Below are 14,229 nucleotides of genomic sequence, written 5' to 3'. Positions count from 1 at the left end.
CTCTCTTTTAGCTTAAATTCGTATCCCCAAGGCTTACCACATTTAGTCATTTCCAGTCATGTCTGACTCTTCATGGCCCCTTTTGGGGTTTTCTTGGCAAAGACACTGGAAAGCTTTGCCATTTCCTTCTCCAGCTCATTTTACAGATGAGGAAACTGAGGCAAACAGGGTCCAGTGACTTGCCCAGGGTCACACAGCTAGTAAGGTTCTGAGGCCAGATTTAACTCACTTCCTTCTGACTCCAGGCCTCATGCTCCACTCACTGCACCACCCGACAAAATGTTTGTTGATTTATGGGTGACAGGACCTCTGAGTGATTTCTCAGTCAAAAGGGGGCCTGAAGAAGATGATACAAAGGAGAGAGTACTGGCTCTTTCCCAGAAGATCTGAGTTCAAATCCTGTTTCTGCCATTTACTATCTCCTCAAGCTTATTTTCCCCCACTGTAAAATGAGTTGGTTGGACCAGATGGCCCTTGAGGTCCTAAGATCCATGATGGAGGCAGGAGTGGGGAGGTAGACTATAATTCTGGGACCCTGAGTCTCAAACACAAAACTAAGGAATTTTTTGCAATGAATAGACTCTTTGCAGTGAGCCCCTAAGCTTCCTTGGCCACGATCCCCCACCGGAAAAAAACCCTCCCCCCGGCTGGGGGTGGGGGCCACTGATGGCTGGTTTTTGTCTTTGTCCTCTGCCCAATCCCTTCTTTTCTCCTTCTCCCCCCCTCCCATGGGAGGTAATAGCGGCTGATTGTCAGGCTTAATGGGGATTTCATGTGACAGGAGCTGTGAAATGGGGGGGGGGGATGGCAGGCCAGGCGGGGGTGAAGTTGAAAGACTTTTCTTCTGGGACAAGAATTGTCAATTTCTCTCCCTCCGCTCCCTACCCTGTCCCGGCCCACCCACCCTGCGTCTTTCCACCTCGGAGTTCAAGGCTTTCTTTTCGCCCAGCAGTTTAATGATGATGGGGTTGGAGTTTTCCGATGGGCTGGCCCTTGCCTTTCTCTGGCCAGCTCTGAATGAACCTCTTTCCCTGCTCAGTAGATGCTGACATCTCTCTCTCTCTCTCTCTCTCTCTCTCTCTCTCTCTCTCTCTCTCATACTGTGTGTGTGTCTGTCTGTCTGTCTCTTTCTCTCTCTGTCTCTCCCTCTGTCTCTCTGTGTCTGTCTGTCAGACACTGTCTCTGTCTCTGTGTCTGTCTCTCTGCCTCTGTCTCTCTCTCTCTCCCTCTCTCCTCTCTTCCTGATTGTCTTTCTGTCTCTGACTCTCTATAGTTCTCTTGCTCCTATTTGTTTCTCTCCCTTCTCCCAGTTTGTCTTTTTCTCTCTATATCTGTTACTTTTTTACTCTCTGTGTTTCTGAGTGTTTCTCTATCCCTTTCTCCATCCCCCTCCTCTTCCTTTCCCTAATTCCACATGGTTGATAATATTGGCCAAAAAATATTTATTAAATTTGTGTCACTATTTGTTTATACATTCTAAAATTCCCTCCCCCATCTCTCTGTCTCTTTCCCAGAGAGCTATCCCTTATTTAAAAGAAAGAAAATTAAAGAGGAAGAACAGTAAAAACCAGCAGAACTAATTAATACTAAAAACATTTTTTCCGTATGTGATTTTTTCATTCCTGTGGACCCCGCCCCCCCACCTCACTTCTGTGAAACAGTAGAGAGATGTATCTTCTCTTGTGTCTTCTTTGTAACTTTGTAACATTCACTATCGATTGTTTTGTGATCATTCTTTCCATTTACATTGTTGCAGTCATGGTGTCTCTCTTGTTTTCTTGGCGCTGCTGCCTTCCCTCTGCATCAGTTCATGTCAACCTTCCCATGCTTCTCTGTACTGATCACATTCATCATTTCTGACAACACACTAATAGTCCATTTCACTCATGTACCTCAATTTGTTCAGCCATTTCCCAAATGATGGGCATTTGCTTTGTTTCTAGTTCTTAGCTACCACAATTTATAAAGGGCTTTTCTTTTTATCTATGACCTCCTTGGGGCATGACCCAGTGGAATCTCTGGGCCAGAGGGTATGAGCACTTTAGCCACTTTGTTCTTATAATTCCAAACTGCTTTCCAAAATGAATGCACTCACTCTGACAGATCCATGACAAATGCATTACTGTGCTTGTTTTTCCACAATCCTTCCAACGTTGGCTATTCTTGTCTTTTGTCGTCTTTGAGAACATACATTTTCTATTGAGAATGGGGCATGATGAATAAGGGCCTTTTTGCATTTCCTCATGGATGTTTCCTAAGAATACAGATTGGTGGCACTGAGTTATTACGCTCTCCATATGGTCAGGGATAGGGTTCTTGTGGTGACCAGGGTCTGGGGTCAGTGTAGAGCCTGGCTTAGGCCCTAAAGCCAAGGTTAAGGGTCAGTCTGTTGTGTTAGTTTGGGGACAGTGTGGCTGAGGTCAAGGGTCAATCTATAGTCAGAAGAGGGATGCGTTTAAGGCCAGGATTAATGGTAGATCTATAAACAGAATTAGTGGCCATTCTATAAGTAGGGGCAGCAGGCAGTTTGTGACCACAGATAGAGGTCAGGGTTGATGTTCAGTCTGTGGTTGTGGTTAAGGGTCAGCCCGTGTCCAGGCTTAGGGCTTCAGTTAGGGACACAATATTATTTGGAGGCTCATACATAGTGTTAGTCCCCAACCTCTGGTTCATTTGATCCTAGCTCCAAGTCCCAAGTTGAGCTTCTGGAGGCCTAAAGAGTGACCATAGTTACCAGTTGTGAGGCAAAGCTAGATCCAGGAAAAGCTGATAATCCAAACATTGGTGCTCCTTGGTCTTGGCATAGAATCCAATCTGTAATCTAGTTTTGCTAGTGGACAAACCTCCATGATTATGTCATCTCTAGGCCTCATGTTAAAGGGTTTCACATTTACATACACAAATCACATGATGGGTAAAGAAGGGAATTTTTTTTTACTATCCATTGCTTTCAAATTATCTAGGCCCAGATTCTGCTCCCATTTGTGCAATCATAGCCCCCATATCCCTTCTCATTGTGACATATTTTTAAAATAGCTAGTGTTTACATAACACTTTAAGATTTACAAAGTTCTTTACATATATTTTCTCATTTGAGCCTTGCAACAACTCTGTGAAATAGGTGCTATAATTATCCCCATTTACAGATGAAGAAACTGAGGCAGAGGTTAAGTGACTTGTCCAAAGTCATATAGGCAGGATTCATACTCAGAACTTCCTGACTCCAAATACAGCACTCTAACCACCATGCCATCTAGCTGCATCCCTATTTTTTTTCTTTCCAGTCAATGTGGGGTGAAGTCCTTAAGCTACCTTGGCCAAGTACTGTTCTTGTGGAAGAAATCTTTTTAAGTCATCAGTTTTAGATGTAGAAAGGCCCTCAGAGATCATCTCATTCAATCCCTTCATTTTAGCCAGGGGGAAACTGCGGCCCAGTGAAAGGAAGAGACCTACCCAAGGTCACACAAGGTTAGTGTTCAGAAGAGACAGGATTTGGACCCAGGACTCTTGACTCCAAATCTAGAGCTCTTTCTACAATAAGGGTGTTATTTGTGGAGGAGGGAACTGGACCGGGGGAAACCTGGTATGGGAGGTGGGGTCATGTGGATTCAAGGGTGGTACTGAGTTGGTTCTTAGAGATCAGTGAGGAGGCACAGTCTCAGTCATGTGACTGATGCTAATGAAGGTTTTCTCTGCATCCACTTACTGTCTCACTAAATGGAGCCATCATATGTAGCAAAGCAGAACCCCTCAGACAGGTAGGAGAAACACCAGGGCAGTCCAACCCCTCATTTTATGGGTGAGGAAACTGGAGCCCTGAGAAGGCATTGGATTTGGCCAAGATCATATATCCATCTTGGATCCAGAATTTAGAATCTAGGCCTCCTGACTCAGGAATCACACATAATTATAAAATCTTGGTGGTATAAGGGGCCTCGGAAACCCCCCAGTATGACCCACACCTAAAAAAGAATCCTTTGTATACCATGTCTGACAAGTAAGTAGTCAGCAAGTTCTTGCTCGAACACTTCCATTGACAGGGAGCTCATTACCGTTTGAGACATGCCACTGCACCTTTGGACAGCTCCAGTCGTGGGTGGTTTCCCCTCTGACATCGAGTCTAAATATGTCTCTTTGCAGCTCCCACTCCTGGCTCTTAGCTCTCCCTTCTGGGGCTGAGCAGAACAAGGTTCATTTCTCTTCTCTGTGATAGCTGTTCAATGCCCCTCCCTCCTTTTTCCTGTTTCTTTCTTAGTACTCAGGCCTCCAGCAGCAAGTACTCTGTCAGTGAATCTAGTTAGAGAACCCTAAATGCACACTTTGCCTCCCCCAGGACAGGAGGGCTTGAGGTCCAGACTTTCTCTTGGCCCAGCCACCTCTCTGAGCTGAGGGGAATGCAAATGAGTGTAGACCTAGCCTTGGGGTCAAGAGACCTAGGTTCAATTCTAGGTTCAACTGCCTACTGAGTACCAGACTTGTTCCATGATGAGGGATTGGGGCTACGGCTATGATTTCATTGGCATAGGGAATTCTGGGAAGAGGAAGTTCCCTCTCCCAAGGAAGTCTGCATCTTCTCTGAAATTTCTAGTCTTAAAGAGCTGTTGGGGGCACTGAAAGATAAAGTGACTTGCCTAGGGTCACACAGCCTGTATGGATTAGAGACAAACTTGAACCCAAGTCTTCTTGGCCAAGAAGTGGGCTTTCTGTCTAATGCCTAACTTTGTGACCATGGAGCAATCACTTCACCTTTCCAAGCCTTTTTCCTCACTTCTCTCCCCCAGCCCATACTGGAATCTTGGACTGCCCCTAGGAGCTGGGCTCTGTTTAAGTGAGCTTTTACCTTCTCTTTCCAGGAACCGTGCCTCCACATCACCCCCCTCCACACCTTGGGACCTAGAAGCACGTTCCCCCACACTCCTTTCCAGCTCCTCTTTCCCTTTTAGGAAGCATCTTCCCCATTAGAATGTATTCTTCTTGAAGGCAGAGATTATTTCACTAGCCCCAGCACTTAGGCAATAGTAGGGGTTTAATATATAATGCCATCTGCTTATCTATCTCCCTACTACCTCTCCATCCATCTATGTATTCACCTATCTCTATCAGTCTGTCATCTGTCTACCTATCACCCATATCAGCTATCTATTTACCTATCTCTATTTATCAATCCATAGTCCATCTACCTATCCATCAACTGTTGTGGTTGTTCCCTTGTTTTAGTTGGCCCAACTCTTCCCAATACCATTTGGGGTTTTCTTGCCCAAAATACCGGGGTGGTTTGCCATTTTCTTCTCCAGCTCCCTTTACAGATGAGGAAACTCCCATCATCTATATCATCTGTCCACCTACTATCTATCTATCCATTTCTCTGCCCATTTCTATTTGTTAGTCTATCAGCTCTCCTCACCTATAAAGTGGATAAAAGAATACTTCTCTCTCTGCATCCCAGGGTTTTGTGAGACTCCAAAGAAATAATTTCCGCAAAGCGTTTTGAGGTTGTAAGTGTCCTCTATTATTATTAGGGCCCAACCTGTGCTGTGATTGACATAAAGAACTCTCAGTGTGGGAAACTCCCGCCCACTGACACTGATCTGCGATTTGCCGACAACACAGAACATCAGAAAGTTCTCTGGCAACACAGAGGGGTTAAGTGCTTTGCCCTTGGTCACACAGTCAGTATACGTCAAAGGCAAGACTTGAACCAAGGTTTCCCCAGCCTGGAGGAAAATTCTCTGTCCATTGTGCCGTGCTGACTTGCCATCTGCCATTTTAACGTCATTATTATTCAGTTTGATTCAGCAAGAATTTGTTGGGGGACTACAACGTGCCAGGCTATGGGGTAGGTGCTGGTATACAGAGGCAGTAGTCAAACAATTAGGAATGAAATGCCCGAGTCCAGTGTCAGAGGCTGAGCAGGGCAGGGCTGGGAGCCTGAGTCATTCCCACAGTGCGGAGAGGGAGGAGGAGCTGGCTATAGCTGCTGAGGCTGGAGGGGGCAAGGGAGGGCAAGAGAGGAAGCAAACCCCCTGGGGATTAAAAAGCCCTCTCTAATTCTGGAAGTGGTGAGCTGTGAAGGGCCCAGCCAATGAGAGCTATGGGAGGCCTTGTCCCCCTTCCCCCAGCCTCCCGCAGGTGTTCAGGGTGAGGAGGGGCCCTGGTCAGGGGCATGACCCTTACAGCAATGGTGGCTGCCCCTGTCACAGCTAATGGTCTGGATGCACCCGATCTGTCAGGAGTAGGATGGGCAGGGAAGGAAGAACTGAGGGAGGGAGGGGGCTGGAGGAAAGTGGAGGAAGGAGGGAAGTGAGGGAAAAGAAAGGGAAAGTGAGAGAGAGGAGTGGGGAGGAGAAGGAAGGGAAGGGGAGATGACTGAGAGAAAGAAGGAAGAGGAGAGGAAAGAGAAGAAGGGAAAGGAAAGAAGAGAGGAGAAGGGAAGAGAGGGGAAGAGGAGAGAAGGGAGGGAAGAAGAGGAAAGGAAAAGAGAAAGAGAGAGTGGAGGAGAGGAGAAGAGAAAGAAGGAAGGAGAGAAGAGGAAAAGAGAGGAGAGAGAGAGGGAAGGGGAGGAGAGGAGAGGGAAAGGGAAAGAGAAAAAGAGAACAGTGGAGGAGAGGAGAGGAGAAGGAAGGGAAAGAGAGGAGGAGAAGAGAGGAGAGGAGGGAGGGAAAGGGAGGAGAGGAGAGGAGAGAGGAAGAGAGGAGAGGAAGAAGGAAGGAGAAAAGATAAGAAGAGAGGAGGGGAGAGAGGGAAGGGGAGAGGAGAAAGGAGGAGAGGGCAGACGAAGAGATATGCAAAAGGTAGAGAAGAAAGGAGAGAACAACAGCAGGGTGTGATGGAAGAAGTATCTAGATCTGGCATCAGAAACACTTAAGTCCAAATCCTGGATCTATTAATACCCTCGTGATCCTGGCATATCACTTCAGTTCTCTGGTCTTTGGTTTCTTCATCGTGGGTGGTAGACCAGATAATCACAAAGTTCGCTTCCAGCTCTAGACCCAAGATTCTATGAAAGAAGAGGCAGAGAAACCTGGGGGGTGGGGGAGGGGAAGGGAAAGGAGGTGAGAGTCTGAGATTTCAGAGGGAGGAGATGAGGGGTCAGTGGGTAGGAGTCCTTGGCCAGTGTACATAAAATTCATATTTGAACCTGAGCTTCCCCTGCACTTGGGCTTTCATTCCCTCCAGCCTCCCCTAGAACCTTGCTCTGTCCATCATCCCCTCTCTCCTGTGCATCTTCAGCCTCTAATCTCCACTGGCTTCCTCCCACCTGAATAGAAATATGCTTAAGCCTCTCTATTCCTTAAAAAGCCTTCCATTAACCATTCTACCCTGAACTATCATGCCCTGACTTAACTACTCTTTTCGGCTAATCTTGAAAAATTTGTCTCTACCTGAGGCTTCCTCTCCCTCACCACCCACTTTGACCTCAACTCAGTGCAATCCAACCTTCTGCCTCTCTGATGCTCCAGAAGCTGCTCTCTCGGAGATCAGCCATCACCAAATCTCATGGCCCCTTTTCAGCCCTCATCATCTCCTTGACCTTTCTGAGGGCCACATTATCGATGCAGTGGATAGAGCCCTGGGTCTGGAGTCAGGAACATCACTTACATTGATCATTCCCTTGATAAAATAAAAGCTCCTTGAGACCAGAGCCTTATGTCATTTTCTTCTTCCTACCCCCAGCTGCTAGGACACTGCCTGGTACACAGTAGGCACTTTATAAATGCTTATTGTTTCATTCATCTATATTGTTTTTGAGGCCAATTCATCTATCTTCTATCTTCTTCCTCAGCCTACAGGACTGTGTGCAGCGTCAACGGGCCCTTGGTTGTTCTGGATAACGTAAAGGTAGGAAGATGAGGGAGTGACCATGGAAGGAGAATTTGAACCCCCGACCTGAATTTGCATCCCTCTCACTCGTTCCTGACCTCCCCAAACTTAGTCCCCCCATTCTTTATCCTACCCCCAACACCTGCTACTGCTCCTACTAAACTCTGCCTTTCTATCCCCCAAACCCATACAGCCACATTCTAAGGCAAGACATCTTTCATCCCCAGCCCCTGACAAACACGCAAAATACTTCCCTTTGTCCTCCATTTGATGCCAAGGTAACAAGTCATGAGGAATAAATCTATCATGGTGAATAAGTCTTTTATAATGTAGTAGAAAGAGCCCCGGGCTGAGGGGTAGGGGAAGGGTCAGGATTTCTACTCCCTGCTCTGACACTGACTCCATGAGTAACCCTGCGTAGGTCACTTAACCTCTATGGAACTCCATTTTCTCCCCTATAAAAGTTGAGTCAATACTGACAATCTCCTAGGGCCCCGTGAGGGATTAAGTGAAATAGTGGGTGGGCACAGCCCAGCGTCATATATTCCAAGGATTGTTAGGATGGTTATAACAGTCTGTACAAATATGTAATTCAATGGAACAATGCAACTAGATTTCAGGAACCCTTGACTTGGGAAGAAAATAAGTCTCACCACCAAGTTCCCAGGAAATAGCCCTACCTAACCAAGGATAACCCAGCTCTATTACCAGCCTTCTACCCCACCCCGCCCCCAAATTGCTTGTATATGCTTTATATTGACTTTTCTGTGTTCCTACTGTTACACTGCTTCCCCCCAATACATCGGAATATAAGCTTCTTGAAGGCAAGCACTGTGCTCATGAGGTCACCTCCTTGGAATGTACCAATTAATCAGTCAGCAAGCATTTACTGAAGCCTGTGTACTAGGCTCTGTACCAGGCACTAGACATACAAATACAGAAAAAGTAGTCTCTACCCTGAGGCAGCTTCCATTCAGTCAGAGGAGACATTCTCCTATGTATTTACATACAGAATAAACACAGGGTAATTGAGGGAAGGCCCGGGGGGGGGGGGGGGCGCCCCGCGCCGCGAATCCAATAAGGTTCTGAGTAGGTAACATTTGAACTGAGTATTGAAAGAAGTAGGCGGGGTTCTATGGGACGGAGGTGAAGAAGGCATTGGAGCAATCGGTGCAAAGACACAGAGACAGACAGTGGAATGTTGCACATGATATAATGTAGAAGGAATTCTTTCTGGCACAGCAGAAAGACTCCTAAACTGAGAGGCAAGGGACCTAGGTTCCAGTCCTGTCTGCCTTTGCTACTGACTTGCTGTGTGGCCTTGGGAAAGTCTCTCTTCTCTGGCCCTCAGTTTCAAGAATCGAAGACACCTTCCAGGTCCAGCTTGATCAGAAATAGCTAATGCTAGATCAGTTGGGGTTGGGTGTGGGGGCAGGTAGACACTGGGCTCCAGAATCCATTGCCCTTTCATTTCCATACGCCAGGCTCTTCATGTCTGGCCCCACAGCGCCATCTCCTGACAACCCCTGCACGGTGAAAAGAGCTCAGTCCCTAGAGAGTGGGGAAGCATGCCCAAAATGGCGCTATCCTCCCAGCCGCCCTGGGCCTCGATTTCATTCCATTTATCAGTGAAGGGTGGTGGGAGAAGCTCCAGTTTTTACAGTGAAAGGGACACGAGCAGGGGCAGAGTGAGAGACAGTGACAGAGACAGGAGCAGGGAGGAAGATGGGAGCAGGGACAGAAAGATGGACAGGAGCTGAGACAGATGGGAAAGGGAAGAAGACAGGAATAGACAGAGAAAGGAACAGAGAGACAGGACAGACAGACAGGAACAGGGAGGGAGATAGGAACAAGGATAGAGACAACGATGGGGGCTGAGAGGGGGATAAGGACACAGAAGAGGACAAGGATGGACAAAGACAGGAGCAGGGAGGGAAATGGGGGCAGGGAGAGAAATAGGGACAGGAACTGAGAGGGACATAGGGACAGGGAAGCCAGGAATAGACAGAGGAACAGGATAGAAACAGGAGCAAAGAAGGAAGGGAAATGGAGAAAGAGAGAAAAGGAGGGAGGGAGAGACAGAGGGAGAGACACAGAGAAAGAGAGAGAGAGAGAGAGAGAGAGAGAGAGAGAGAGAGAGAGAGAGAGAGAGAGAGAGAGAGAGAGAAGAGAGAAGGGAGATGAAACAGAGAAGAAGATGGGGACGTAGAGGGACTATAGATAGGTGGGGGACCTGAAGTCAGGAAGACCTCTGTATAAATTCCACCTCAGAAATGTATTGGCTATGCGGCACTGGGCAAGTCACTTCATCTGTCTATGCCTCAGTTCCCTCATTTGTAAAAATGAAGGGGTTGGGCTTGATGACCCTCAGTTTCCCTTCCAACTTTCAAGTCTGAAATCCTGTTTGGGGAAGAGAAGGTGTCAGGCACAGAAGCAGGGAGGGAGACAGGGACAGAGAGAGAGTGGCAACAAGTAAAGGAGACGGGGCAGAGAGTGGGGCAGGTACAAGGACAGAGATATGGACAGGAGTGGGGGTAGGCGCAGAGGCAGAGGAAGAACCAAGTGCTAGAAAAGTCCTTTGACTTCAGGGTTTCTGCCTTGCTCTCTAGTCCTTGATCTTGTCTACCCTCTTGTGGCCAAGAGCTAGACCGTTGGGAGCAGGAGAAGAGGTGATTAGAATAAGCAACAGCCCCTGGCTTCAGCCCAGCCCCAAGGCCAAGGGGCACACACACATACATACACACCTACACACATACACATACACACAGACATATATACACACATACAAACATACACACACACACACCCTCACCATCCTCACGGCACTGACAGGTCCTAAATTCCCTAGACACCCCTCAGAGCCTCAGCAGGGGTCTAAACCCTTCTTGGCTCTGCTTCTCTCCAACATGGGGCCCCTTGGGGGAAACAGGGGCTCCACATAGCAGGGGAGATAGTTGAGGCAGGCGACCTCGGCTCTAACCCCAGCTATGTGACCTTGACAAGTTGCATCTCTTCGGTTGTCTCTCTTCCTCTATAAAATGAAGTAATTAGAACCACACATGTATGTAACTGGGGTTTCATCTTTTCTGTCTTTCTCAATCAGGAAGGGATCACAGAAAGAAAAGAAGGTGAATTTTCTCTGATAAAGAATAAAATTTCATTTTAAAAGGAAAGAGTCCTGACCCCAAATTATGAAGAGCAGGTGTGATTGTAGGGGAAGGAGATCTAAATTCTATGGGAGAGGATAACGGGAACATCTGGGGAATCAAGATGAGTCTGTGATCTCATCGATTTGGAGGGTCTCTCCAATGATGCAGCCAATCACAATCCATCCCACACCCACCCCTCCCCCAAAAATTGTTTGATGAAGGAGACCAGATGATTTCCAAGGTGGCTTCATCAGTGTGCTGGTAAATGTTTAACAACCAGCTTGCTCTCTAGGGGAGTGGATGTGTGAATAATATGCTTCTCAGCTGAATTTGCGTTATCATCATGATCATCATCATTGCATTTTCTTAAGTCTCCACAGTCAACAAAACAGTAAATCAATCCCTGATTTGTAGCAGAGTTAGTGAGCTGGCTCCCGCATAACCTCAACACCTATGAGCTCTAACTCGATGACATTTGGCAAGTGAGGAAACCGTGGCTCATAGAAGTAAATGACTTGAGCAAGGTCACACACTAAGTCAGTACCAGAACCCTAATTCCAGACTCCTCTTCCTACACGTTCTTCTCCATATCACGGGAAGGAGTAGGTGGCTCGTCAGTGCCTTCCTTGCTCTCACATCTGCATCCTCTCTAGTTCGCCCAATATGCCGAGATCGTTACCTTCACCCTCCCAAATGGCACTCAGAGAAGTGGACAGGTCCTGGAAGTGGCTGGCACTAAGGCCATCGTTCAGGTAAGAAGGCAGACTCCGTGTTGGTGGGGACAGAGGGTTAGGATCCTGCATCTCTGCTCCTTATTCTGGCCCCTTCCCTTGGAACACCCTCCTCCTTTCTCTCCTGAAGGCCCAGCTCAAATACCACTTCCTCCAGGAAGACTTCCCTGATTCTACAGTAGCACCTAGAGTTTACCCCCAAGATCCAGCCCTTGTCTAGACTGGTCTGAGCTGGCTCTCATGTGGTTTCATTGGTGTGAATAATGTCTCACCAAACAGACTGAGTTTGCCAAGGGCAGGAACTATATATTCCTCACTTGCCTCACCACACAGCATTTTATAAAGAGTGACAACATGAACCCTTAAACATACATACAAAATACATACAACATTAATAAAAAGCAATTATGGAGGGACTAGTAGCTGGAGGATCAGAGAAGGTGACATTTGAGCTGAGCTCTGAAACAAACTAAGGATTCAAAGATGCAGAGGTAAGGACAGAGAGCATTCCAGGCTGGGGGCACAGCTGGGGCAAAGGTCCAGAGATAGGAAATGGAATGTCATATCTGAAGAAGATTAATAAGACCAATTTGGCTGGACCACAGATTTCATGAACATGAGGCATGCATAATAATAAGGCTGGAAAGGTAGGTTGGAGTCAGGTTGTAAAGCTTCTTGAGGAGGGAGCTTCATTTTTGTCTCTCTAGCCCCCAGTGTTGGGCAGAGGAACCAATTAATAAATATTTATGGGATTAGATGACTGAATTGGATCATGGTGCTCACATTTAACCATTAGGTGACACATCCCTTAAACTCTCTGAGCTCACAGCACCTCTTAGGACCTTCCTATTAAGTAACAGATGAAGAATAGTTTGGGATCTTCCTCAGTGAAAAGAGCCCCCACCTCCGTAAAATCGTAGACCCTTGACATATCAGCCCATGGCGCAGCCAGAAAGAATGCTGGCCCCAGAGTCAGAAGATGCCTGGCTTTGAGTCCTGCCTCTGATACAGCCAGGTTCAAGGCCCAGCCCAGACACTTCCTCATTGTTCAACCTCGCCAAGCGACTGAATCGCTCCCAGCCTCAGGTCCCTTGTCTGTAAAACGGGAGTCACAGTACTTAGAAGAGGCATCTCACAGGTCTGTCTGAAGATCAGACAGGTAAATGTATGAGAAGCCATTAGGAAAGGTTGAAGCTGTGATGATATTATCTACATACAGCAGTATACAAATACATGAAATGTGATATGTAGATTGCTAACGGTGATGAGGATAACTGACGCTTACACAGGGTGGCCCCAGGTCCTCTGGGCCACTTCAAGCCATTAAAGCTCTGCTTGCTATTTAAGCTTTTACAATCCAGTGACTTTGGGGACAGTTGCCTGTGTAACTGTTAGCTGTCACTGTCACCACCACCCTCATCGTAACTTTCTTGTCCCCTCAGGTATTTGAAGGGACTTCGGGGATCGATGCCCAGAAGACAACCTGTGAGTTTACTGGTGACATTCTCCGCACTGCCGTATCAGAAGACATGCTAGGTAAGGGAAGGGGTTCGGAAAGTACAACTCCAGACGTAGGCAAGATTGTCAGTGGCCTCGAGATGCTGTAGAGATGCCATGGGCTGGTGGAAAGAAAGCTAGAATTGGAGGCTGAGGACACAGGTTTGAATCTCACAACTGCCACACATGGCCTGTGTCACCTTGGGAAATTCACCCGATTTTTCTGTGCCTCAGTTTCTCCATCTGTAAAAGGAAGGACTAGTTGGCTTCTAAGGTCCCTTCCAGCCTAGAATGTCAAACTGAGGAAGGACCTTAGAACATAGAACGGCAGCGCTCAAGGGACCAAGAGCATAAGTATTTCCCCATTTAATAAATAAGGAAACATGCTCACAGAGAAAGTGACTTTCCTGAGGTCACCCAGCTAATAATTAGTGGAGCTGGGCTTGGAATCCAATTCTCCTGAATTTGAGTCATGTGCTCTTGATGCCTCTTGTGAAGGGCACCCGAACACCTCGTCTGCTCCCAGGGGACTCTCGACCACCCTTCCACAGCCCCACTTCTTCCTCTTCCATGCCCAGGAATTCCCCTCTGTTAGAGCTGGTTTCCTCAGTTAGAAGGCAAAGGTGGGAACACTGTTCTCTGAAGCCCCTGTGGAAAATGGGACAGGAATTGGGAAAAAAAAAAACTGTTGGAACAATCTCTGGATAGCTGGAGGGCGCCAGGACAGGGAAATGGATGATTAAGTGATTAACAGTTAACTTGTATCCTAATTTTTTCTGAGCTCCAAACATTTCTGTTATTCCCTCTTCCTTCCTCTTAGGTCGAGTTTTCAATGGTTCTGGCAAACCCATTGACCAAGGGCCAGAGGTTATGGCTGAAGACTTTCTGGACATCAATGGTGAGTGACCAGTGTCTGTGAATGGACTTCAGGATCCCTTCCCATCCCTAGGTACTATATCCACCTGCCCTTCTGATCTTCTTCATGTCCAAATATATCCCTCCACCCAACAATCCATTCCCTGTCACAAAAA

General features: G+C 47.2%; 1 protein-coding gene across 1 annotated transcript in view; it reads left to right on the top strand.

The window, feature by feature from the left end:
• The window catches only part of ATP6V1B1 (ATPase H+ transporting V1 subunit B1), a 39,474-nt gene that overhangs the window by 11,921 nt on the left and 13,324 nt on the right, over positions 1-14,229 (top strand). Inside the window, exons 2-5 of the mRNA XM_036750966.1 lie at positions 7,784-7,839; positions 11,624-11,722; positions 13,144-13,237; positions 14,019-14,096. Of these exons, the coding sequence (XP_036606861.1) occupies positions 7,784-7,839; positions 11,624-11,722; positions 13,144-13,237; positions 14,019-14,096 (327 nt within the window). The remainder of the gene's footprint in view (positions 1-7,783; positions 7,840-11,623; positions 11,723-13,143; positions 13,238-14,018; positions 14,097-14,229) is intronic.

Source organism: Trichosurus vulpecula, chromosome 3 (assembly GCF_011100635.1).
Source record: "Trichosurus vulpecula isolate mTriVul1 chromosome 3, mTriVul1.pri, whole genome shotgun sequence".
Lineage (NCBI taxonomy): Eukaryota > Metazoa > Chordata > Mammalia > Diprotodontia > Phalangeridae > Trichosurus > Trichosurus vulpecula.
The sequence above is the reverse complement of the archived record's forward strand: the minus strand, read 5'-3'. Positions and strand labels throughout refer to the sequence as shown.